General features: G+C 37.1%; 1 protein-coding gene across 18 annotated transcripts in view; it reads right to left on the bottom strand.

Moving 5' to 3' along the window:
• GULP1 (GULP PTB domain containing engulfment adaptor 1) overlaps positions 1 to 27,210 on the bottom strand; it is a 319,288-nt gene that overhangs the window by 120,116 nt on the left and 171,962 nt on the right. For 10 of the 18 annotated variants that reach the window (XM_049887639.1, XM_049887638.1, XM_049887637.1 and 7 more), the window contains 3 exons: positions 9,914 to 9,994; positions 3,238 to 3,323; positions 1,819 to 1,893 (listed from right to left, as the gene is read on the bottom strand). In XM_049887639.1, coding sequence (XP_049743596.1) covers positions 1,819 to 1,893; positions 3,238 to 3,323; positions 9,914 to 9,984 — 232 coding nt within the window. In that variant the 5' untranslated portion in view covers positions 9,985 to 9,994. Of the gene's footprint in view, positions 1 to 1,818; positions 1,894 to 3,237; positions 3,324 to 6,062; positions 6,241 to 9,913; positions 9,995 to 27,210 lie in introns of those variants that run through there. The other 8 variants (XM_049887645.1, XM_049887652.1, XM_049887649.1 and 5 more) reach the window with 5 other exon arrangements.

The following is a 27,210-nucleotide window of genomic DNA, read 5'->3' as shown; positions in this document are numbered from 1 at the left end:
AACACCTGTCAATTCAGTGACAAAAAAAGATAGTATTTTGAGTAATTCTATTATATTTTTCATGGCTTTGTTGGAATTTATTTTCCTACATTAAATCAGGAGCCCTGGTGGCATCGTAGTTAAGAGCTCAGTTGCTAACCAAAATGTCAGCAGTTTGCATCCACCATCCATTCTTTGGAAACCCTATAGGGGTTGTCCTGTAGGGTTGCTATGAGCCAGAATTGACTCAATGGCAACTGGGGGCAGCATTAAATCAAAGACCTTATAATTTATACCTATTTGTCCTTTATTAAACTGAGACTCATAAACATTGAAAGGCAACGATTATTACTACGCTAAGGTTTCTCCACCATGCTTCCTGCTGCACGGCTGAGAGTCATAACATCATCCCAATCTTTCTCATCTGGACATGTGTCAATGTGCCAAATAACCCTTTGGGAAAGAACACAGTGTCCATGATTACATGGAATAGAATAGAGAACTCTATGTCCTGGTTCTGGACAGTTTGTTCTTCATACATTAGAGGCTGAATTACAGTCTTTGATAATTGCACTGTTGACTTTATTCTTCAGCCATCTTTTACACACACAGCAGTTAAGGTGCACCTTCAAAATAATAGCAACACATAAATAACTTATAACAGTGTTTATACTTTCTGGACCCAAGTTTGGCAATCTACAACATCTTATACACACATGGGGTCACCAAAAATTGAAATAGACTTCACAGCAACTTTTTTTTCCCTTTTAATTAAGTTTACAGTGTAGAACATGACCTAACTTGCCATTTTTTTCCCCACGGGTGGGTAATCGAATCACATAGGTTATATCTTCATGCTTTCAATCATCTACTAATTTGATTAGCATTATTTAAGTGTTTTCTTTCAATTCCTTGATAGCATGTTAAGCAGGAGACAGCCCTGTGCCTACCACTAAAGAACTCTTTCCAGAATGACAGATACATTATTTTAACTCCACTAAGCCAAAAAAGACTTTGGTGGTTTTAAGCTAGAAAAGGAACCCTGGTGGCGTAGTGGTTAAGAGCTCGGCTGCTAAACAAAAGTTGGTAGTTTGAATCCACCAGCCGCTCCTTGGAAGCCTATGGGGCAGTTCTATTCTGTCCTATAGGGTCACTAAGAGTCAGAATTGACTCCATGGCAACAGGTCTGATTTGGTTGAAGCTAGAAAATATACGTGACTGTTTTTCCTATTTGTCCTTTATTGGCTCATCATGAAATAGTCTGTCAAATGATTGTTTTCTTGCCCTTTCAAAAAATACATGTAATTAGCTGTTTCATTCCTACCTAGGTAATTGCGATGTATTACTTTTACAATTCTTTTAAATCCTTGCCTGAAAATTAATCACAGATTTATTTTGGTCTCATTCCTATCACCAATCCTCAATCCTCAATAGTATTCAATAAAACATGAAACACACAAACGCTCATGAATTTTCATAGCTGTTACTTTAGGTGAGGCCCAAGGAATTTAATTGTACATGGTCACATAAGGTGAAGTTGAAACCAGATTTCAGATCACATTATTCTTTGCAATTTCACACAATAGCATAAAATTGTTTTCAGTGTATATTGCTACCTTTGTATTGTGAACTAGTGTATTTAACAAGTCAGTTTTTTCATTATGCTGCTAACAAAAGAAGGTCAGTTAGCAATGTTTCCAGATTTGTGTTATTCTAGTCTAGCTTCACTTCTGCACAATCTGGCTTGATAATAGGAAAAACTGACTTCTTGACATCTTTGCTTGATTTTCATAGTAGTATTTAATTGACTCCCAGGTCCTTTAAAATGGGCACACTTACCTTTCTTCCTGCTAAAAGCACGGTTCATGGTGAGGACCAGCCAAATCAATGTTAGGGTCAGTGACACTTTATAGCCTATAAAAATAACAAAATATTAAAAATAAATGGAGGCGTATTGAGCAGCCTCTTTTAATATTTGAAAATATTTACAAACAACATTCTAAAATGTCCAAAGGACACTAGGTAAGGGTAAACATACGTGTTCCATACTATATGTGGTATGAACAGATCATTATAAATTAAAGGAAATTCCTTCAAAGTTGTTTAATTTTTTTTCCTATGATATATCCACCAATAACTATGTATACCTGTAAATTTAAAGATAAAATCAATACGTCTTTCTGAGCTTGATGGTAAGGTGTGGTAAATTTTTGTTTCATCATTAGCAGTTGTGGTAGATAAAAAGAAATCTTTTAATTATAACTGAGGATAAAATTAATAAAGTCATTCACATATATAAATAAAAAAAATTGGGGGGGTTAACTGAGATCCAGAGTGGTTAAGCAACCATCACAAAGTCTCAGAGACGGGGTAGAGTAATAGTAATAGTGGTTAGGAATATGGGCTAAAGCTACCTAACATTTAGGGCCGTTTTACAGATTACGTGAGGTAGGAAAGCACTTGGCATCATATTTGCTATTATTGTGTTAGATGTAGGATGAAATCCAAATCTAGTACTCTTTTCCTTCTATGCATCATTCATTGATCAAAGAAGTTCTCCTTAATATCCATTCTATGCTTTGCTCAATGTGAGGGATGTACATCAAAGCCAGCAGCTTGGCTAGAGAACTCCATGTTCTATAAGGTAACTGCCCAATTGAGACATTTCAATTTTATCTACCTAATGTCTTCATGTAAAAAAAAAAAAAAAGATTTCTCTAGTATTCCCTCAGAAACTCAGGGAATATTCACATTAAAGTCTCAGGTGGAAGTTAAAATTAAATATAAAACAGAATTGCATTGTCATCTATATGTGAGGTCCATGAAAGAGTTTATCTTACTGATGAAACTGGCGAAAGTAATTTTTTTGCTCCTCTGGCAATGAAATACTCTTGAATCGATACTAAGATAGTGTTTAACTTCTAATATATCTTCTATAAGGACTAGTGCTACAGGGATATTTCAAGATAACTTAAAGCCATTTTTAGAATTAAAAATATAAAGTTCTTTCAATAACTTATATTTTCTCACTTTTCAGCTTAAATTCAATCATATAAAATAACTCTCTGGTGGCACAGTGGTTAAGCATTCAGCTGCTAACCAAAAGGTGGGCAGTTTGAATCCACCAGCTGCTCCTTGGAAACTGTATGGGCCAGTCCTACTCTGGGCCAGTTTTACTCTGTCCTATAGGGTCGCTACGTGTCAGAATTGACTCGACAGCAATGGGTTTAGGTTTTATTTAATAATCTGTCCCCTTACCAGTCCAGATGACTCCATCAGCAGAAATCAAAGGAAACCTCTGTACTTGGTATAAGAGCCTTATTCTGTGGCCCTCCATCTGCAGACTACAAGAGAATAATTTAACTCTGTGTAAGACCTCCCTCTCCCTCCTGCTGCCAACTGCTGCCCAGAAAATCCCAGAACTGTATGTAATTATGAAAAGACCTTCCACCAATCCCACTCTAAGACTCAGACTCATCACCACTTTCTGCTGAGAGACTATAACAATAATTTTATGGCCCCCAAAAATTGCTGTTGAGTCAATTCCAACTCATAGCTACCCTATAGGACAGAGTAGAACTGCCCCTTAGGGTTTCCAAGGAGCAGCTGGTGGATTCGAACTACCAGTCTTTTGGTTAGCAGCCATGCTCTTATCCACTGTGCCGCCAGGGCTCCTCAAACCAGTCAGCATAAACCAGGGTTCTCAGATCAGTCTCCTCCCCCAGACTCTAATCCTTAAGCAACCAAATTTCTTACCTCTACCATCTTCTGGAAACCTCTCCCTGTGGTATCTGACATTCACAATAAATCATTATCAAAATATACTTAGCATCTTTTTCTGAAGGTTTTCTCCACTTTGTTCTCTCAATGAAATCTGCAGGGCTTCAAACTGGTTCATTCTGGTTTGAACCCCCGCTGAAAATTTGCATTTCTAACAAGTTCCCAGGAAGGTATACATAAGAATCACTTGGGGAAACAGGACCCACGCCTAACACCATACACAAAAACTAACTCAAAATGGATCAAAGACCTCAATGTTAAACCTAAAACTATTAAATTCCTGGAAGAAAAAAATGGGACCTAATCTTTTATAGAAACAGAGTAACAAATATTACAGCAAAGGCATGAATAGAAGAAGACAAAATACATAAATGGGATCGTACAAAAATTAAAAACTTATGCTCATCAACAACTTTATGAAAAGAATAAAAAGACAACCTACAGACCAGGAAAAAATCTTCAGAAATGACTTATCCCCAAACCCCAACTCCAATAATTCTTTGACTCCATTGAAACCTATATCCATTGATCTTCCTGTGTTTTCACTGTCACTCACTCATCTCAAGACCTCATTTACCTTCATATCCAGCTTTAATTACTTGGTCAACTTTTGTAATCAATTATTTTGTTTCTATCTAGTATCCACAGGTTCTCTGCTCCTACTTGCTTCTATCTAGTATCTACTGCTTATTAGTATCTGTAGTCAAAACGCTTCCACTTGTTCTTAAGGAGAATCCACAGATTGTTCACCTGCACCTGCACAGCTGAAAATGGCTGGCTAAGACACACAGCCATGCTGACAGATTTCACTTTAAAACCTTCATTTTTAACTTTGATCTCCCTTAAATATTCGTGAGAATTATACTATATTTATGTTGTCAATTATTCTTGCAGTTCTCAACCTTTATTGTGCATTAGAATCATCTGAAGGGCTTGTTATAACCAAGATTGCTGTACCTCATTCTCAGAATTTCTGATTTAAAAGTTCTAGGGTGGGACCAGATAATTTACATTTCTAATGCATTCTCAGGTTATGCAGATGCTGTTGGTTCAAGGGACACACTACTAGAATCTCCGATTAAACCTTCTCCTGCAATGAAATTTTCAACAGTTTCTCTCCCATTCTCTTTCAGATACAGACTATGCTACCTACTTCACTGAGAGAAACAATTAGGAAATAATTTACATACCATACTCCTCCAACCGCCTGTACTCAGCTAGCTACAACTATCTAACTTCTGCACCTATGCACTAGATTTCTTTCTCTCTCATTCATACACACACTAAACAAGCCCCATTTCTCTTCATCCCTTTAAACAAAGCTGCTTCAAAGAGCTGTCTCTACTCATTGTTCCATATTTCTCTTCTCACATTGCCTTTGGAACCCACAAAATCAGACCTTTGCTCTCACTTCATCAAAACAACTCTTACCCAATCTATAATTGCCTTTGGTTTGCATGGTTCAAAAGTCAATTTTGTATCAGTTCTGTTCAATCTGTCAGTAGTGTATGCACATTGATCACGTTCTTAAAACAGTTTTGTCACTTAACTTTCAGGACACCATAACCTCCAATTGTCTTCTTACCTCTCCAGTAAATTTTTCCCTGTGTCCTTCACAGGCAACTTCTTACTATCTTGAGCTCTAACTGTCTAGTTCTGGGTTTGAAATGTCTCACTTACAAAGCCGTTGAATTATGGTGTTGGCGAAGAATACTGAATATACCATGGACTGCCAAAAGAACAAACCTGTCTTGAAAGAAGTACAACCAGAATGTTCTTTAGAAGCAAAGATGGTCAGACTACTTCTTACACACTTTCAACATGTTATCAGGAGGGATCAATCCCTGGAGAAGGACATCATGCTTGGTAAAGTAGAGGGTCAGCAGAAAAGAGGAAGACCCTCAGTAAGATGGATTGATACAGCAGCTACAACAATAAGCTCAAGCATAACAACAATTGTGAGGATGGTGCAGGGTCAGGAGTGTTTCATTCTGTTGTACACAGAATGGTTATGAATCATCACTGACTCAACAGCACCTAACAACAATAACTCTTTTCTATTTATTTAATTCAGTCTTATGACTTTAAATACTATTGTATGCTAATTACTCACTAATTATGTCTTGAATTCAGAGCCTCCCCAGCACATGTTTGTATATTTGACTTTCTACTCAACATCTCGACATCAATACCCAGTATGCCAAACTGATCTTTTCAAAGCCTCTCCTTTTCATTAAATAGAAACTGCAGTTGCTCAGAACAAATTTTTAGAGATATACTTAATATTTCTCTTTTTGTCATACCCATGTCCATGGGAGAAAGATGCGGCAGTCTGCTTCTACAAAGATTACAGCCTTGGAAACCCTGTGGGGCAGTTCTGCTCTGTCCTGTAAGGTCGCTATGAGTTGGAATCAACTTGACAGCAACAGGTTTCGTTTTGGTTTGGTTATATCTGCTCCAAGATTAATTTTAATCCAGCATCTAGAAGTCAATGATGTCATGCATGTGACTACAATCTTTCAATTCATTCTCGTCTCACTCAGAATAAATCCAAAATCCTTGAAATTAACGATAAGGCCATATATTATCTCTGCTTCAACCCAGTTATCTATCTGTCATCTTCTCTATTATTCAGTAAGGTCTAGCCACATTGATCACCTTGCTGTTCAACAAACACTCCTGATAAATCTCCCACTTCATGATCTTCACACTTGGTGTTTCTCTGCCTAGAAGGTATTTTCTCAATTATTACATGTTCAGTGAGACCCCCTGAGGATGGCTTCCTTATCAAAAATTAAAAGACCCCCCCACAATAGTTCTTCCTCCTCTTTTCCTGTTTTATCTTTCTACTGTCATTATATTTGTATGTGTATACACATACACATACATACATACCTGCACAATATATATTTTATATTTATATATTATATATATGCTATATATATCTACATATTTATAAGGATATACTTATATAAATACACACATATAGACACCATCATCTATCTGTCTTTCAGCTTGTCACACTGTGGTAACTTGCATGTTGCTATGATGTTGGCTACTATGCCATTGGCATTTCAAATATCAACAGAATCACCCATGCTGGACAGATTTCAGTGGAGTTTCCAAAATAAGACAGACTAGGAAGAAGCGCTTGGAAGTCTATTTCCAGAAATTAGCCAATGACAACTCTGTGGATTACATCTGAACATTGTCCAACTCACTTGGTTGAGTACTTCAACAAGAGGAATCAATTGCTACAGAGGAACATCATGTTTGGTGAAGCAGAGGGTCAACAAGGGCATAGGAGACCCTAGATGAGATTCATTGGCATAGTAGTGACAATGGACTCAAATATGCTGGTGATTGTGAGGATGTTGCACATAATGGCACCATGAGTTGGAGTCAACTCAATCACAACTAAAAATATACATAAAATATACTTATTTATCTTACTTATCTTCTAAGTACAAGGTATGCTCTAAGAGGCTATGAATTTTTTTAACCTCTTTTGTTTATGGCTATGCCCCCAGCAATTAAAATATTACTTGACAAATATTAAAAACTCTATAAATATTTGTGGAATTGAGTGAATGAATGAATAATTGCCAATTACAAGGTTTTGTTTATTTCACCTTTATCTTTCATCTTATTCTTATCATCTATTAGGGATCTTCTTTATATAGCTTCTGAAAATAATTATCATAATGTAGCTCTATTTTTCTACAAGTTTACCACTAACTTACTCAGCTCTGCAGCCTTTTTATGTTCAATTATTGGAATCTACAATCTATTTGGATTTAAAGTAGTGAATTAAAAGTATGTTTTCTTAGTAGTATGTTCAGATTTACATAAGGATAAAAAGACTTACAACATTCCAACTTTTAAATAGGATAAACAGATGGTATTCCAAATGTTAAATTAATGATATTTTTCTTTATTAAATGTATATACACTCCTTAAATTTATTAGAATTACTAAATGAAAAAAGAATATGACCATTTACAAACTAAACCATAAATATCATGTAAACTTTAAATCCACAAACTATAAGTTAAACTCTGCTGATCAATTCCATAGATGATTTTAATATTCTCCTCTAATTTGAAAGGATATTATTTTTACTTACGTTGAAATTATAGCCTATTAATCTTTATCATTCTACTCTCCATAAATCTACATGCCAATAAAAGCACAGCAGTTAATCTTTTACAGCAAAGTCATTATTGCAGTGAAATTATTGATATCTCTGTCCTGTGTTTCTACTGCCAAAGACAAATTAAAAGAGTTAACTGAATTATAAAATATTATCACTAAGATACTGTTTTGTGGACTTAATGACACAATAATAAAAACCAAAAACCCATTGTTGTCAAGTCAATTCTGACTCACGGTGACCCTAAACGACAGAGTAGAACTGCCCCACAGGGTTCCCAAGGAGCACCTGGTGGATTAGAATTGCCGACCTTTTGGTTAGCAGCCATAGCTCTTAACCACTATGCTACCAGGGTTTCCTGACACAATATCACTCTTTTATTCACCCCATATTTTATTCATCTTCTCATTACACATACCATTAATAAAGACAGGTAGAGGATGTAGTTTGAGAATTAAAACACCAAAATTAATAATATCATATATACTAAAAAATATAGTTTACATAAAATTTTCTGTTAACTTTTTTCCATAAAATAGCTTCACAGGAAAAAATTATTAGGTATAAAATACTAGTACTGTAGACTTTTTAATTATTTTTTAAGTAAGCATAAATGAGTTTTAATTATTTACACGACTATCATTTATGTCAGAATGTTTGTTAGTGGGGAAAATTAACCCTAAAATAAATGCTGTTCTGGCTCCCACCCAAGAGCACTTAAAAACAGGATTTAAAATAATTAAACTGTTTCCAAGTTACTTAACAGTCTCCCAGAACAATCCTCAAGAATATTCCAAGAAATACAGAAATATCCAGCACCAAACTAGGTAAAAGTCATGATTTCTGGCATTCACCCCAACCCCCCCCCCCCGCAAAAAAAATTATCCAGCATGCAAAGAAGCAGGAAAATACAATCCATAATGAGGAGAAAAATCAACCAAGATGACTGAAAACTAAAAGAATTTTGGAAACCTCATTATGACTGGAAACCCTGGTGGCGTGGTGGCTAAGTGCCACGGCTGCTAACCAAGAGGTTGGCAGTTCAAATCCGCCAGGTGCTCCTTGGAAACTCTGTGGGGCAGTTCTATTCTACTCTGTCCTATAGGTTGCTATGAGTAGGAATCGACTCAACGGCAGTGGGTTTTTGGTTTTCTCATTATGACTAGAGAAATTAGATATAGTGTGAATATTAAAATCTGTAAAACAACTGGTTTTAGATTTCTTTTTTATTTACAGGAATGCTTTTGATATCAGATTTTCCTGGAAGTCTTTCAAGGATAAAGGAAAAAACTGAAAATTGATTAAAACATAGTTATCATTAATATAAATCATAAATCACTTTAAAATCCTGTTGTTCATTGAGAGATCAGAGACGATGCTAAGACAATGAAGTGCAATCATTAAGTGCAGTTCTATGAAGAAAGATAAACGAGGTGACGTTAAAAAAAAATCTGTTCCTGTGATTGCACACAAGATACATTTTTTTTTACTCTTTTATCATTTGTATATTTTCTTTAGTATGTAATTCACTAAGGCAATTATGAGAAGATGTCGGACAATTTTAGACCCTGTATTAACTCTACCAGGCTGCTAATTACTCTAAAGTAGTGATTTACTATTCGAACTTTGCGCATGATTTATTCTCTTAGGAGAACTCAGCTCATTTTTGACATTCTTCTTGATCTAACTAGTGTCTGTTGCAAAGGTTATCTGCTTAGATATCTCACTTGCAGGACATCTTATAATATTCTTCTTTCTTTTGTCTTATGACTGTAATAAGCAAGGGTTATTGCTTTTGTATATCAATACTACCTGAATGTAGAGAAGAAAACTAAAGAACATAAGCTGAGAAATTCCAGGTTACCAGAAGGGGAAGTCATGTGATATGAGTTAAAGAGAATATGAATTTATAATTACTCTGTAACAGCAACATTAATGTTTTCTGAAACTCTGGTGTAATAATTATCAAATTCTTTTTTCACAAAAAAAATATGTACTTACCTACATCTTATAGCATCCACACATAAAAAATCCTTGGCTGTCTCATTAGATACATTTTGAGGCCACGTCATATGCTATGCACTATACCAGAAATGGGGAAATAAAAATAAATATGACATGGTCTCTGCTTTCAAAGAATGCAGCACTTTTAAGAACTAAGGGAGAATGGGTACGGAGCTCTGAGTGCTGAAGCAAGCATTAATAAAGAGAGAGATACCAGGAATTATTGAAAGTGAGAAGATGACGTATCAATTGATCGTTTCATCCCAGGAGAAAGCTTCAGAGAGAATGTAAGTGGTTGTTTCCCAGATGGACAATGGCTAAAGGGGAGAGGAGGAAACATTTCAGGAAGAAGAGCAAAGCTGGTGTAGCGCATATCGGTTATGAACATAAGACTCCTAGCCACACTGCTAATGTTGTTAGGTGCCGTCAAGTCAGTTCTGATGCAAAGCGACTCTACATACAACAGAAGGAAACACCGCTTGGTCCTGCACCATTCTCATGGTCTTTCTTATGCTTGAGCCCACTGTTGCAGCCACTGTGTCAATCCATCTTATTGATGGTCTTCCTCTTTTTTGCTGACCCTCTACTTTACCAAGAATGATGTCCTCCTTCAGGGACTGATCCTTCCTGACAACATGTCCAAAGTATGTGAGATGGAGTCTTGACATCCTTGCTTCTAAGGAGTTCTGGTTGTACTTCTTACAAGGCAGATTTGTTCCTTCTTTTGGCAGTCCATGGTATGTTCCATATTCTTCCTCAACACCGTAATTCAAAGGCATCAGTTCTTCTTTGATCTTCCTTATTCATTGCCCAGTTTTCGTATGTGTTATGAGTGACCGAAGACACCATGGTTTGGGTCAGGTGGCCCTTAGTCCTTAAACTTTATCTTTACTTTTTAACACTTTACAGAGGTTTTTTGCAGCGGATTTGTCCAATGCCAATAGCCTTGCAGGAACCATCTACCGTCCCTCATTGAGGCTTTCATCTGGCCTGTTCTGCAACACCCTTGACCAGGGCCAGGAGATGATCTAAGAGGAGCATGTTGGACACTTGCTAATGTGGCTAACTTTCAGAATGCTTATGTGTGAGAAAAGCTTAATGCCCAAAGTCCTGAAATACCAGGTCTGTGGAACAACAACAACAAAAGGACCAGAATTCCCTCCACAGCAAAGAGTGAAGTCAAAATAAATGCTACAATGAATCCAAAAGAAAAATGGTCAAATACAGCCTGTCCTTTTTGACATGAAAGATATGAAAATTAAACCACTTTATTCTGACACCTTCTGCTGTAAGAGGATTCGAATGAGGTGTATTCAAAAGTCATCTCCACAGCTGTAAACACTCTTAGGACTGTGAAATAAGTACCTGGGCAGTAATTATAGTAATTGAGGGATATCACAAAATTCAGTGCAGGAACTGGATAATATAAGAATATCCCTTGCTCCCAGTATCTCAGCTTGGGCCACTACTCAGTACCCTAGGATGAGTATATACATGGGTTCTCCTTGTGACCTATGACCAAAAGAGTAAAAGTTCCATGAAAGGGCATTTACTGGAATTTTCAGTCTGGGCAATTTCTTTCCTGTGGGTATCACAGCACACTTCCTTAGTATCTAGTGCTGCCTTAAGATTCTGAGCTAAACAGTGTGTTTCAATAATTAGATACTGAGATTTTTTATTATAACTCCATCAACTGCATGATCAAGTAACTATTTCTCTCCTGAGGTTTTCTGCATTATTTTGTGTCCTTAATAGGAGGTCAGCTACTATTCCGTAAAATGAGAATCATATAGCAAATAAATTATGCTAAGTAGAAGATTCCAAAAGTAAATTAAAAAGTTCTGTAGGTTGCAAAATTCCATATAAACAGAATAAAAATCACTTACTTATATGTAGATCTAAAACTAACCTAGGTTTAGCTTCATTTTGAACTAGAGATTGACATTTTTTGAAGAAGTGCTGTTCAATACTTTCTCCATTTTTCCATGTTTTATCCTAACAGTATGCTGGCTTTCCTTTTTATATTAATTGTTCACATTAGCACCATATCTTTTTAGGCCTGCTGTTTCAGTCATTTCACCAAACACTTTGGTATCCATATTTTATCTGTGAAAGAGAACTTTATGGGATTCAATTACTGAGGTTACATTTTCTTTGGCAAAAAAATGTTTGAATTCCTTTGAAAGACTTGAATAACTGTCTGACTGCTCACTTAATGCTATTAAAGTCTAAGACTCAACAACTTTACGGATTTTTAAGAAAAGGTATTATAAAATATATATTTTTTTCAGATTCAGTTGGTCTCTACAGGCAAAGCAACAATATAAGCATTAAATTTTTATTTCAGTTTGAAATTTTCCACCTTTTATTAAGGGATTTTATGTGAAAAAATGTATTCATTTATATCTCTTGCTTTGATGTAAGGTGATTTTAGATTGTATTTTGTATTTTTATTATATTCTCACAATCAAGAATTATAAATGTGCATAGACTTACCATTTTAATCATTATATAGTTTTTTCTTTTCCTTTTTTTTTTTTTTAAAGAGAATTTTGTTTGAGAGAGTGAGAAAGAGAGATTATCCTTTTTTTCAACTTCTAAGGCAGATCGCAAAGGAAACTTCTTATATCTTTACACTTGAAGTCCAGAACACCTCACAATAATGCCCACAGTTCCGTTGGAGAGAGGAGGTGAGAAAAAGAGAAGAGAAATCAATCCTCCAAAACAGAGCTCTCAAATATTTATAATGGAAAATCATGCTTTCCTTACTGTTGAGACAATGCTCTGTCTCTGCTACTACAGTCATCGATTCTGACTCATAGTGACCCTATAGGACAGAGTAGAACTGCCCCATAGGGTTTCCAAGGAACGCCTGGTGGATTCAAACTGCCAACCTTTTGGTTAGCAGCCATAGCTCTTAACCACTACACCACCAGGGTTTCCAAGTACAATCAGGGAGATCTTACTTTTTAACTTTAGTAGGGCTATGATAATCTTAACTTGTTGGCTTTTTTTCTTTTGGGTTTTCTACCATCCTTTCCTGCACAGCTGCCAAAGATTTCACCTCAAAAATCCCATTGTCTTCATCACCATCCTGACGATGTTGAAATTTGCCCTAGTCCTGTGGTCCTGGAAAAGACTGAAGCTTAAAGAAATCCTCCCACTGCTTTGTATTCTGGAAATGGCTTACTGCAAAGAAACATCCTTCCCTATATGACTTAGTTACTCATGGATATTCCCTTGTGTACCTATGTTAAGGCCAGACACAGACCTTCCAAAATCCCATGCTTTGCTTTATAAATGGTTAGCTGAACTCTTTGTGGCCACAGACCAATCTGGACAAAAATACCTGCTACTTTGACCTGACCAAGCTTTAGTTAAGCTTCTCTCTTTTCCCCAAGCTCTGGAACTTTGACCCACCCTCGACCTAAACAGCATACAACTCCTCCTCAACAGCCACTCCAAAAATAAAACTACCTCGGGATAAAACATTCTCTGATCTATTTGCCATGCAGGCCACTGCCACTCATTTTTTCTAACTGGTTTATTCTTCCCTTAAAAAAAAAAATCGAGTCCTTTTGTGCCTAAACTTTGAGGCTCTTACAGGTTTTAAAAGGTATATTCTCTCTATTGCAATAGGTCACCTCCCCTTAGTGAAATAATTCTTTTAAATAAATACTACACACTTAAGTACTGATTTGGTCTTTTATTTGACAGTCGATTTTATCATATTCAGAAAGATTTCTGCCAACTCACCCTAACCTATTTCGTGGAACTAATTTGCAAATTTTCCTCTCAAAATATTCACTCATATGGAGCTAGCCCTCTCATTTTCATGTGCTAATGAGTGCTTTCATTTTACCATCCACATTGCTCCCTCAAAGGAATTGCTAAATGATGTTCTAGAAAAGTAAATGAATTTTGTTTTCTTTAGTTATTTTTTATCCTTGCATCCCTAGCATCTAGTACATATCTTCAGTAAATATATGTTAACTACTAAAAAATTTTATTAACTAAAAATTAACAAATTAAGTTTTCTAAAACAATATATGTTTTATTGATGCACAAACACACATACTCATTCCTGAAGACTGTTGAAAAGACATTACGATCAAAGAAAGTACATCTTGCATTACTCTGAAAATCTACCTCATGTGGAGTTCGATGAGCATCTTGGATTGACATCTTCTCATCTTTCACGATATCAGGGAAGTTTTCTGCCAACAATTCTTTCTGTGTTTTCTGTTATCTCTCCCTATTCCGGTATTCTAATCACCTGTAGGTTATTTCGTTGATAGAGTCCCACATGATTCTTAAAGTTTCTTCATTTTTTAAAATTCTTTTATCTGATTTTTTCTTCAAATATATCGGTGCCAAGTGCTTTATCTTCAAGGTCCCCAATTCTGCCTTCTACTTGCTTGATTCTGTTCCTCTGACTTTCTATTGAGTTGTCTGATTCTATAATTTTATTGTTAATCGTCTGAATTTCTGATTGGTATATATGGATTCTTGCAGCTTATTAAATTTTTCTTTATGTTCTTGAAGAACCTTTTTAATTTCTTCAACTGCTTTATCTGTGTGTTTCTTGGCTTGTTCTGCTTATTGCCTGATCTCCTTCCTTAGGTCTTGAAGAGCTCTGTATATTAATCTTTTGAATTCTGCATCCGATAATTCCAGGAAGTCACCTTCATCCAGAAGATCCTTTGATTTTCTGTTTTGAGAGCTTGTTGAAGTGATCATGGTCTCCTATGTGGTTTGATACTGACTGTTGTCTCCAAGCCATCTATAAGTTATTGTATTAGTTTATGTTTACTTACTATACCCTAGTTTCTTGCTTTGTTTTGTTTTGATATGCCCAAATGGGTTGTTGGAGTGACATCCTGTCACCAGATAGCTAGAGTTGTCCTCAGGTATATGAGCTTATGAAGCCATTCATTTTTCTTGTGTGGATTCAGCTCAGGTGTTCAGGTAGCTGGTCATCAAGTGTGTGGTACGGGCTCTGTCCTACAGTCTTAGAGGGGCAGGGGTGTTTGGTGTAGGTACCAGTATCTGGTTGCAGCAGGGGGGTCAGGCTCTGAACAAGACAGGGGGCTGGGAAACATCCCCCAAGTGTCTCTGAGGAAAGTGCATCCCTCCTCCCTAGAGTATGCAGGTGGGTGGGTTCTGCAGATGGTCCATGGGCACCCAATGCTTTTGGTTATAAGGACTGAGAGGTACCAGTTATCCTTGGACCCCTGTTGTGGGGGCTGGGTGACCTGAGAGGAGCCACCAGTCCTTCGGCCCCTGATGTGGGTAGGTGAGGACTCTGTTTAATAGGCAAAGCCGTGTCAAATATCAAACACCCACCTCTCCACCACACAGCTTAAACAGTCGCAGTCTGCCACCAAGGGCCTATTCTCCTGGAATAGGCTCACATAGGTCCATGCAGGGGGTAAAGGTATTCAAAGTCCATGGACTGTTTATGCCTGGACAGGAGCTGCTTCTGTCCTGAGCTCCCCTGGTTAGTGGAGGTGGCAAATTATCTTTTCCCCCTGTTGTGTATTTATTCCTTCTCCAAGTCTGGGAGCATGGCTCAGGGTGCTCCAATGGGCCTATCCCAGGCTCAGGGAAATCACCAGCCCCTGAAGCTGCCTTGGGGATGGGGGCGCAGTAAAATATGCGCAAGTACTTAAGCTTTTGCTGAGAGTGCCTTTATTCTCTGGTTCCAGAGGCGTGAGTAGGCTGTGTGGCTGGCTGCTTCTTCCTGAGAAAACTGCGGCCTAACGCTACGAGCAGCCCCCCGCAGCTGCTTCTAGGAACGGTGCCTGAGGGATCTCAGCGATTCAGGCCCGCAACTCCTCTCCAATTGTGAATGGTCTCACTCTCCCCCTGCCACTTAGTCAGTTTTCTAACTTTGCCTTTGATGTTCAGGGCTCCTAGCTTGTAATGAATATAATCATTTCAAATGATTTTTCGGGTCTTTGTTGTAAGAGGGATCACCAGAAGCATCTGGCTATTCTGCCATCTTGGCCCCTTCTCCCTTGCATTACTTTGAACGTGTTTTCAACATAAGGAAAGGTTTTAAGGTAAGTAAGTAATCCGATTAACAAAATTGATACCCTTAATTGCACATGTTTCACAGGACTATGATTATGCAAATAATGACAATGCACTTTTTCATCAAAGAAATTAATATAAAAAAGCCGATGATGGTAACAATGATCTTTCTCTGCTCTAACATAAGGTATAGTCCTTCTTCAAATCTATCAAAACAACATAATGAGCAATTTGATGAAGTATGCATGCTTTTAAACAAAAGTTTTAAATGGAGGTTAATAAAACATTGTGAGTGTTCCAAAAACAAAACAAACAAAAAAATCAAGAACTCCCATAAATAAATAGATTATTCTTCTCCTAGGTTCAGTTTTTGACAGAAGCATAAAATCTTAAGCATAGGAGGAAAATGATTAGCATATGCATCAAAGATATAAACAACATGAGTAATTTTGAGATATATATCTACACCCAGTAAACAGAAAACATGCTTTCTTTTAGAGCACTCACAGACATGTACAAAGAACATATATTGGGCCATAAAGCCTCAATATATTTTAAAAAATCAATATCAAAAAGCTTAGCTCTCAAACATAAAGTAATACTTTGCATTCATGGTCAATATATAAATCTTGATACATGATTTATGTCATGCATTTATAGGGTAAAGTCAGAGCCCCTTCCCTTAAGGATGCCAACAGGAGAAAGCAGAAGTTCTTTGGAAATTGGAGAACCACACTTTTCACCTAACTGAGACATCTAGACTAGGCCTTTCTTGCTACTCAGCATTTCTTTTATTCATTGGTCTTAGATACCTCATAGCAGCTGTTTCAAAAAATTTCACTATTGTCAAGTCACAAATTTCATTCCAAACAGATAAACTTGCACCCTACTTTACTGAAAAGATTGCTATCAGCCCTTTTCTATACCCTCGTTTTTTTCTCTTTCCACTAATCAAATTGGCAATGGTGACTTCTCACTTGAAGATTTAAATCCAACATGTAGTAATTCAATCCCTTTACCTATATTGTGCCCCTTTTACCTCAGAGGAACAGAAGTGCCTTTCTTGCCTCTACACCTTAGATTTGTTCTAGTTCAGTCTAGTTCTTTTCGTCTCCTGCGAATGATTCACTATCACCCTCTTGAAAATCATTACAGCTATAGATTTCTCTCTCTTGCCACCAAACGTCTTGAAATTTTGGTTCCTTTTTTTTCCATTTCATCATGTCCTCAGACCCTCTGCAGTCCTGTTTGATTTGTATTTCAAAGGGAAGGCTGACAGGTCTAAATGATGGATAGTTATTGAGGGTAAGAGAAAGAACGCAAAGACAACTATACTTTTTCTTTCTTTTTTGTTTTAAGCTGAGTGAATGATAGAGCCATTTATTGAGAAGGAGATACCGATGGAAAAGTCAAGTTTGAAGGAGGGAATTCAAAACTTCTGTTTTGGATATGTTAGTTTGGAGATGCTATTAGCTATGTAAGTGGAGATGCTGAGTGAGTAGTTAGATATACGAGTGCAGAACTAGAAGGTAGGGTGAGAATAGAAAAATAATTTTTGAAGAGCTTATAGTGATTTTTTTTTTTAAGATCAGCTAGGAAGTGGGTATAAACAGAGAATTGATAATAGAGCTCAAATGCACACCAGGTTTATAAATTAGACAGAATAAAAAGAGCAACTAGAATGGATAAGAAACAGTTATTGAGGAAAAATAAAACCCAGGAATGTATGCTGTTCTAGTCTCTTAGTAGGGAATGTTTTTTTAAAGAGAAGAAATGATTAAACGATATTGAGAGTTTTACAAAGGAGAAGCCTGAGAAATGACAATTCCACAACATGGAGGTTATTAGTGACCTAAAGCCAGATTTGTGTTGATTCATGAGACAATAAGAGGTAAGGAAGAGGAAGGGGGAGTAGAGAAACTCAAGGGATTTTGCTATAAATGGAGGCAAGACAATAAGGTGGAAACTGGAGGGAAACATAGACTAAAGAAACGGATTTTTTTGTTGTGGGGAGTTATTGCATGTGTATTTATGCTAATGAGGACATTCAGTTAACAGGAGAAAACTAATGATACAGAAAAGAGAGAGGATAAAGGCAGGAGCAAATTCCTTTAACAGGCATGAAGGGATACAGACACTTCACAAGCTAAGTGACTACCCTCAGACAAATAAATTTAAGTTTAAATTCAGTCATTTAAACAGAAGGCTGAATTACGGGAAAACAAAAAAATTCTTAATAATTTGATAGCTTTGGTGGTGGGAAAATATGAAACTTTTCCTCTAATTGCATGCATTTTCTCAAATAAGTAGGTCATCAGCAATGAGTGAGGACAATGACGCGGTATAAGGATAAGAGAAGAGAAAAGAAAGGGAGGGGAGGGGAAGGCAGGGGTACGAAAATAAATCTTTCCTTTCTGCCTCTTACCAATACTGCCCTATTAGAAGCCAGCTTCAGGAAAACCCTATTAATGGTTTGAGATAACGATTTTCTGTCTCGCCTTTTCTCCTCCCCAACCAGAAAGGAAAGATACATTTTAGAACCCTTATACTTAACGTAGTGGTTAAAAACTATGGCTGCTAACCAAAAGGTCAGCAGTTCGAATCCACCAGGCACTCCTTGGAAACCCTATGGGGCAGTTCTACTCTGTCCTATAGAGTCCCTGTGAGTTGGAACCAACTTGACAGTAATGGGTTTGGTTTTTTTGCTTTTATGCTTAATGTGGGAGCCCTTGTGGTGTAGTAGTTTGGCATAGTGGTTAAGAGTTGGGCTGCTTACCAAAAGGTCAGCATTTCAAATCCACCAACTGCTCCTTGGAAACCCTATAGGGCAGTTCTACTCTGTCCTATAGGGTTGCTATGAGTTGGAATTGACCCAACAGCAGCTTTTTTTTTTTTCTTTATGCTTAATGTGAAGGAGCCTTGGTGGTACAATGATTAAAATGCTTGGCTGCAAACCTAAGGGTTGGTGGTTCAAATCCACCAGCTGCTCCATGGGAGAAAGGTGTGACAGCTTGCTTCTGTAAAGATTACATCTTAGAAATTCCACGGGGCAGGTGTACTCTATCCTATAGGGTCCCTAGAAGTTGGAATCGACTTGACAACAGCGGGTTTGGTTTGTGGGTATGCTTAATAAGAATTGTGACACAAATGAGTATAATGACTAAAATTATTAATTATTCTTTTGCAGTATTACCACAACTTTTAAGTTTTGGACATCCCCACTTTTTCACTCATTTGTCCTCTTGCACAATTTCATTTCGACCTTTTTGACCCTGATCTATCATGTGGAGTGAGCAGGTCTGGCCCAGGGGGCCAGGGTTGCAGTGGTATCTGAAGCTACAAAGAGAAAAGAGAGTAAGGTAATAGGTTACATACTGGTATGGATTGAATTGTGTCCCACCAAAATGTGTGTCAAATTGGCTAGGCCATGATTTCCAGTAATGTGTGGTTATCCTCCGTTTTGTGATCTGGCGTACTTTTCCTATGTGTTATAAATCCTAATCTCTATGAAGTTTCAATGAGGCAGGATTAGAGGCAGTTACGTTAATGAGGCACGAGTCAGTCTACAGGGTTAGGCTGTATCTTGACTCAATCTCTTGAGATATAAAAGAGAGAAGCCAGTGAGAGGAGAAGGACCTCATTGCCACCAAGAAAGAAGAGCCAGGAGTGGAGCAAGCCCTCTGGACTCAGGGTCCCTGCACTGAGAAGCTCCTACACCGGTGGATGATTGATGACAAGGACTTTCCTCCAGAGCCGACAGAGAAAGAAAGCCTTCCCCTGGAGTCGGCAACCTGAATTTGTACATCTAGCCTCCTAGACTGTGAGAAAATAAATTTCTGTTTGTTAAAGCCATCCACTCCTGGTATTTCTGTGATAGCAGTATTAGATGACTAAGACACAAACTAAAGATGGAAAGACAGAGGGCACCCAAGGCATTTGTACCTATAATTGGCAAACGTCATACCTCCGACCTAGATTTTTTTTGTACAGGACATTTTGAAACACCAACTTATCTCCTTTTTCTGGTCCCCCTCCCACTTAATGGAATAATTTTCTTTTTTTTCCCTTGAACTGGACACCAAATGAAGTGATATCATGTTAACTAAGGGCAATCTTTTTCTTTGAGCAAGTTATTTAGAGAAAAGTACAATAATTCAAACCACTGCAGGCTCTTGTTCTCTATGTCTTGAAATGTGTCAATAAATGTTATTGTTTAGCCCTTGTTCAGGACAAAGTAAAAGGAAGACTCAGAGACCCCAAGTACTCTGGTACTTGTGATGAATATTAATGCATGTGCTTAATTCTGCCTTTTTTCTGCCCAAAGTTTTAAGAGAGAGGGGTGTTAAGTCACATCTACCAACCTAAACCCTAGGGGGCAGTTCTACTCTGTCCTATAGGGTCGAAAGGAGTCAGAATTGACTCGACGGCAACATTTTTTTTTTTTTAAACAACAGATAGGACAGAATTAATGAATTCCTATAAAGATAGTTATGTAAATATGTCCTTGAAGGAATAAACTAACCAGTCGCTACCAAGTCAATACTGACTTATAGTGACCCCACATGTGTCAGCATAGAAAAGGATTTTCAATGGCTGAATTTTCAGAAGTAGATCACCAGGCCTTTTTTTCTGAGGAGGCTCTGAGTGGACTCGAACCTCCAACCTTTCAGTCAGCAGCAATCACATTAACCATTTGCACCACCCAGGGGCTCCTTGAAAGGCTAAAAGTGGTAAAAAAAAAAAAAAAAAAAAAAAACTAGAATAGTAAATATTTTCGAGTGAAATAATTTTATAGGACAATAATAATTTTAATGTTTATAAATACATTTCTAAATATAGCAATACTTTTTAATTTCTTCCATTTTATAAATGTCATATATAAATGTACTCAAGACACAAAAGTAAAAGGATGGGTACTACTTAATATTTTGTCAATTGGCTAATTTTAACACATATACAAATAGTTATTATGATTAACTGAACAGAGGACAGAAATGAGTAATTGTATCTTGAAACAAAAGAGCAAGTGCACCTTTTAGCTAATATGGGCATTTAACTTTACTTTTTTTTTTTTTTTATATATAATTTTTACTGTGCTTTAAGTGAAAGTTTACAAATCAAGTCAGTCTCTCACACCAAAACCCATATACACCTTGCTACACACTCCCAATTACTCTCCCCCTAATGAGACAGCCTGCTCTCTCCCTCCACTCTCTCTTTTCGTGTCCATTTCACCAGCCTCTAACCCCATCCACCCTCTCATCTCCCCTCCAGGCAGGAGATGCCAACATAGTCTCAAGTGTCCACCTGATCCAAGAAGCTCACTCCTCACCAGCATACCTCTCCAACCCATTGTCCAGTCCAATCCGTGTCTGAAGAGTAGGCTTTGGGAATGGTTCCTCTCCTGGGCCAACAGAAGGTCTGGGGGCCATGACCACTGGGGTCTTTCTAGCCTCAGTCAGACCATTAAGTCTGGTCTTATGAGAATTCGGGGTCTGCATCCCACTGCTTTCCTGCTCCCTCAGGGGTTCTCTGTTGTGTTCCCTGACAGGGCAGTCATCGGTTGTAGCCAGGCACCATCTAGTTCTTCTGGTCTCAGAATGATAATAGTCTGTGGTTCATGTGGCCCTTTCTGTCTCTTGGGCTTGTAATCGCCTTGTGTTCTTGGTGTTCTGCATTCTCCTTTGATCCAGGTGGGTTGAGACCCATTGATGCATCTTAGATGGCTGCTTGCTAGCGTTTAAGACCCCAGATGCCACTCTTCAAAGTGGGATGCAGAATGTTTTCTTCATAGATTTTATTGTGTCAATTGACTTAGATGTCCCCTGAAACCATGGTCCCCAGACCCCTGCCCCTGCTACACTGGCCTTCGAAGCATTCAGTTTATTCAGGAAACTTCTTTGCTTTTGGTTTAGTCCAATTGTGCTGACCTCCCCTGTATTGTGTACTGTCTTTCCCTTCACCTAAAGTAGTTCTTATCTACTGTCTAATTAGTGAGTACCCCTCTCCCACCTTCCCTCCCTCCCCCATCTTGTAACCACAAAAGAATGTTTTCTTCTCAGTTTAAATTATTTCTCAAGTTGTTGTAATAGTGGTCTTATACATACTTATCCTTTTGCAACTGACTAATTTCACTCAGCATAATGCTTTCCAGGTTCATACAGGTTATGAAATGTTTCACAGATTCCTCACTGTTCTTTATCGATGTGTAGTATTCCATTGTGTGAACATACCATAATTTATTTATCCATTTATCCATTGATGGGCACCTTGGTTGCTTCCATCTTTTTGCTATTGAAAACAGTGATGCAATAAACATGGGAGTGCATATATCTGTTCGTGTAAAGGCTCTTATTTCTCTAGCATATATTCCAAGGAGTAGGATTGCTGGATCGTACGGTAGTTCTATTTCTAGCTTTTTAAGGAAGCGCCAAATTGATTTCCAAAGTGGTTGTACCATTTTACATTCCCACCAGCAGTGTGTAAGTGTTCCAATCTCTCCACAGCCTCTCCAACACTTATTATTTTGTGTTTTTTGGATTAATGCCAGCCTTGTTGGAGTGAGATGAAATCTCCTCGTAGTTTTGATTTGCATTTCTCTAATGGCCAATGACTGTCAACATTTCCTCATATATCTGTTAGCTACCAGAATGTCTTCTTTAGTGAGGTGTCTATTCATATCTTTTGCCCATTTTTTAATTGGGTTATTTGTCTTTTTGCAGTTGCGTTTTTGCAGTATCATGTAGATTTTAGAGATCAGGTGTTGATCAGAATTGCCATAGCTAAAAACTTTTTCCCAGTCTGTAGGTAGTCTTTTTACTCTTTTGATGAAGTCTTTGGATAAGCATAGGTATTTGATTTTTAGGAGCTCCCAGTTATCTAGTTTTTCTTCTGTATTCTTTATAATGTTTTGTATACTGTTTATGCCATGTATTAGGGCTCCTAACATTGTCCCTATTTTTTCTTCCATGATCTTTAACATTTTAGATTTTATATTTAGGTCTTTGATCCATTTTGAGTTAGTTTTTGTGCATGGAGTGAGGTATGGGTCTTGTTTCATATTTTTTGCAGATGGATATCCAGTTATGCCAGCACCGTTTGTTAAAAAGACTGTCTTTTCCCCATTTAACCGCTCTGGGGCCTTTGTCAAATATCAGCTGCTCATATGTGGATGGATTTATGTCTGGATTCTCAATTCTGTCCCATTGGTCCATGTATCTGTTGTACCAATACAAGGCTGTTTTGACTACTGTGGCGGTATAAAAAAAATAATAGGTTCTAAAATCAGGTAAAGTAAGGCCTCCCATTTTGTTCTTCTTTTTCAGTAATACTTTTGTATCCCGGACCTCTTCCCTTTCCATATGAAGTCGGTGATTTGTTTCTCCATCTCATTAAAGAATGTCATTGGGATTTGGATTGGAATTGCATTAAATGTATAGATCGCTTTTGGTAGAATAGACATTTTCACAATGTTAAGTCTTCCTATCCATGAGCAAGGTATGTTCTTCCACTTATGTAAGTCTCTTTTGGTTTCTTGCAGAACTGTACTGTAGTTTTCTTTGTATAAGTCTTTTACATCTCTGGTCAGATTTATTCCTAAGTATTTTACCTTCTTGGGAGCTACTGTAAATGGCATTGATTTGGTGATTTCCTCTTCGTTGGTCTTTTTGTTGGCGTAGAGGAATCCAACTGATTTTTTATGTTTACCTTCTATCCCAATACTCTGCTGAACACTTCTATTAGTTTCAGTAGTTTTCTGGAGGATTCCTTAGGGTTTTCTGTGTATAAGATCATGTCATCTGCAAACAGAGATACTTTTACTTCTTTCTTGCCAATCTGGATGCCCTTTATTTCTTTATCTAGCCTAATTGCTCCAGCTAGGACTTCCAGCACAATGTTGAATAAGAGTGGTGATAAAGGGCATCCTTGTCTGGTTCCCAATCTCAATGGGAATGCTTTCAGGCTCTCTCCATTTAGGGTGATGTTGTGTAAATGCTTTGTGTAAATGCCCTTTATTATGCTGAAGAATTTTCCTTCTATTCCTATTTTGCCGAGAGTTTTTACCATGAACGAGTGTTGAACTTTGTCAAATGCCTTTTCTGCATCAATTGATAAAATCATGTGATTCTTATCTTTTGTTTTATTTATGTGGTGGATTACACTAATTGTTTTCCTAATGTTGAACCATCCCTGCATACCTGGTATGAATCCCACTTGGTCATGGTTAATCATTTTTTTTGATATGTTGTTGAATTCTATTGGCTAGAATTTTCTTGAGGATTTTTGCATCTACATTCATGAGGGATGTAGGTCTATAATTTTCTTTTCTTGTGGTGTCTTTACCTGGTTTTGGTATCAGGGATATGGTGGCTTCATAGAATGAGTTTGGTAGTATTCCGTCCTTCTCTATGCTCTGAAATACCTTCAGCAGTGGTGGTGTTAACTCTTCTCTGAACGTTTGGTAGAACTCTGAAGTGAAGCCTTCCAGACCAGGGCTTTTTTGTTGTTGTTGGGAGTTTTTTGATTACCTTTTCAATATCTTCTTTTGTTATGGGTCTATTTAGTTGTTCTACCTCTGTTTGTGTTAGTTTAGGTAGGTAGTGTGTTTCTAGGAATTCATCCGTTTCTTCTAGGTTTTCAAATTTGTTTGAGTATAGTTTTTCATAGTAATCTGATATGATTCTTTTAATTTCAGTTGGTTCTGTTGTAATAGAGCCCATCTCATTTCTTATTCAGGTTATTTGCTTCCTCTCCTGTTTTTCTTTTGTCAGTTTGGTCAGTGGCTTATCAGTTTGTTGATTTTTTCAAAAAAACAGATTTTGGTCTTGTTAATTCTTTCAATTGTTTTTTTGTTTTCTATTTCATTTAATTCTGCTCTAATTTTTTATTATTCGTTTTCTTCTGGTGCTGAGGGTTTCTTTTATTGCTCTCTATTTGTTCAAGCTGCAGAGATAATTCTTTGATTTTGGCCCTTTCTTCTTTTTGGATGTGTGCATTTAGTGATACAAATTGACCTCTGAGCACCGTTTATGCTGTGTCCCAAAGGTTCTGATAGGAAGTGTTTTCATTCTCATTGGGTTCTATGAATTTCTTTATTCCATCCTTAATGTCTTCTATAATTCAGTCTTTTCTGAGCAGGGTATTGTTCAGTTTCCAATTGTTTGATTTCTTTTCCTTGCTTTTCCTGTTATTGATTTCCACTTTTATGGCTTAGGGTCAGAGAAGGTGCTTTGAAATATTTCAATATTTTGGATTCTGCTAAGGCTTGCTTTATGACCTAATATGTGGTCTATTCTAGACAATGTTCCATGTGCACTAGAAAAGAAAGTATACCTGGTTGCTGTTGGGTGGAGTATTCTGTATATGTCTACGAGGTCAAGTTGGTTGATTGTGGCATTTAGATCTTCCCTGTCTTTGTTGAGCTTCTTTCTGGATGTCCTGTCCTTCACTGAAAGTGGTGTGTTGAAGTCTCCTACTATTATTGTGGAGCTGTCTATCTCAAATTTCAATGCTGATAGAGTTTGTTTTATGTATCTTGCAGCCTTGTCATTGGGTGCATTAATATTTAATATGGTTATATCTTCTTGGTGTATCGTCCCTTTAATCAGTATATAGTGTCCTTCCTTATCCTTTATTATGATGGATTTAACTTTAAAGTCTATTTTGTCAGAAATTAATATTGCCACTCCTACTCTTTTTTGATTTTTGTTTGCTTGATATATTTTTTTCCATCCTTTGAGTTTTAGTTTGTTTGTGTCTCTAAGCCTCAGGTGTGTCTCTTATAGGCAGCATATAGACGGATCATGTTTTTTAATCCACTCTGCCACTCTCTGTCGCTTTATTGGTGCATTTAGTCCATTTACATTCAGGGTAATTATGGATAGGTATGAATTTAGTGCTATCATTTTGATGTCTTTTTTTGTGTGTTTTTGACAGTTTCTTTTTCCCACTTGATTTTATGTGCTGAGTAGATTATCTTTATATATTGTCCTTTCCTCGTATTTGTTGTTGCTGATTTGTTTCTGCTGAGTCTGTATTTTTCCCTTGTATTTTAATTTGATGAGTAGGATAGTTTGTCTCCTTTGTTGTTACCTTATTATTTACCCCTATTTTTTAAATTTAAAACTAACTTTTATTTCTTTGTATTACCGTATCTTCCTCTCCATGTGAAAGGTGTAGGATTATATTTCTTAGTCCCTCTTTTTTATTTTAATGTTGTCTTCCTTTCTATAATAACATCGCTGTTACCCTGTTTTGGGCTTTTTTTTTTTTTTTTTTAATAATCTTGCTTTGTTTTTTTGGATTTCCCTGTCTGGGTTGCCTTCTGGTTGCTCTGCCCAGTGTTCTAGTCTTGGGCTGATACCTGATATTATTGATTTTCTAACCAAAGAGCTCCCTTTAGTATTTCTTGTAGTTTGGTTTGGTTTTTATGAATTCCCTAAACTTGTGTTGTATCTGGAAATGTCTTAATTTCACCTTCATATTTAAGAGACAGTTTTGATGGATATATGATTCATGGCAGGCAATTTTTTTCCATCGATTTTTTAAATATGTCACCCCATTGCCTTCTTGCCTGCATGGTTTCTGCCAAGTAGTCTGAGCTTATTCTTATTGGCTTTCCTTTGTAGGTGACTTTTGGTTTATCCCTCGCTGCTCTTATAATTCTCTCTTTATCCTTGGTTTTGGCAAGTTTGATATAATATGTCTTGGTGACTTCTTTTAACATTTACCTTATGTGGAGTTCAATGGGGATCTTGGATAGATATCTTCTCATCTTTCACAATATCAGGGAAAGTTTCTGCCAACAAAGCTTCAACAATTTTCTCTGTATTTTCTCTTATCCCTCCCTGTTCTGGTACCCAATCACTCGTAGGTTATTTCTCTTGATAGATTCCCACATGATTCGTAAGTTTTCTTCATTTTTTTTAAATTCTTTTATGTGATTTTTCTTCAAATATATTAGTGCCAAGTGATTTATCTTCGAGTTCAGAAATTCTAGCTTCTACTTGCTCAATTCTGCTCCTCTTTCTATTGAGTTGTCTATTTCTATAATTTTATTGTTAATCTTCTGAATTTCTAATTACTGTCTGTCTACGGATTTTTCCAGCTTATTAAACTTTTCATTATGTCCCTGAATAGTCTTTCTAATTTCTTCAGTTGATTTATCTGTGTGTTCCTTGGCTTGTTCTGCATATTGCCTCATTTCCTTCCTGATGTCTTGAAGGGTTCTGTATATTAAACTTTTGTATTCTGCGTCT

This window comes from Elephas maximus, chromosome 6, assembly GCF_024166365.1.
Source record: "Elephas maximus indicus isolate mEleMax1 chromosome 6, mEleMax1 primary haplotype, whole genome shotgun sequence".
NCBI classification, from domain to species: Eukaryota; Metazoa; Chordata; class Mammalia; order Proboscidea; family Elephantidae; genus Elephas; species Elephas maximus.
The sequence above is the reverse complement of the archived record's forward strand: the minus strand, read 5'-3'. Positions and strand labels throughout refer to the sequence as shown.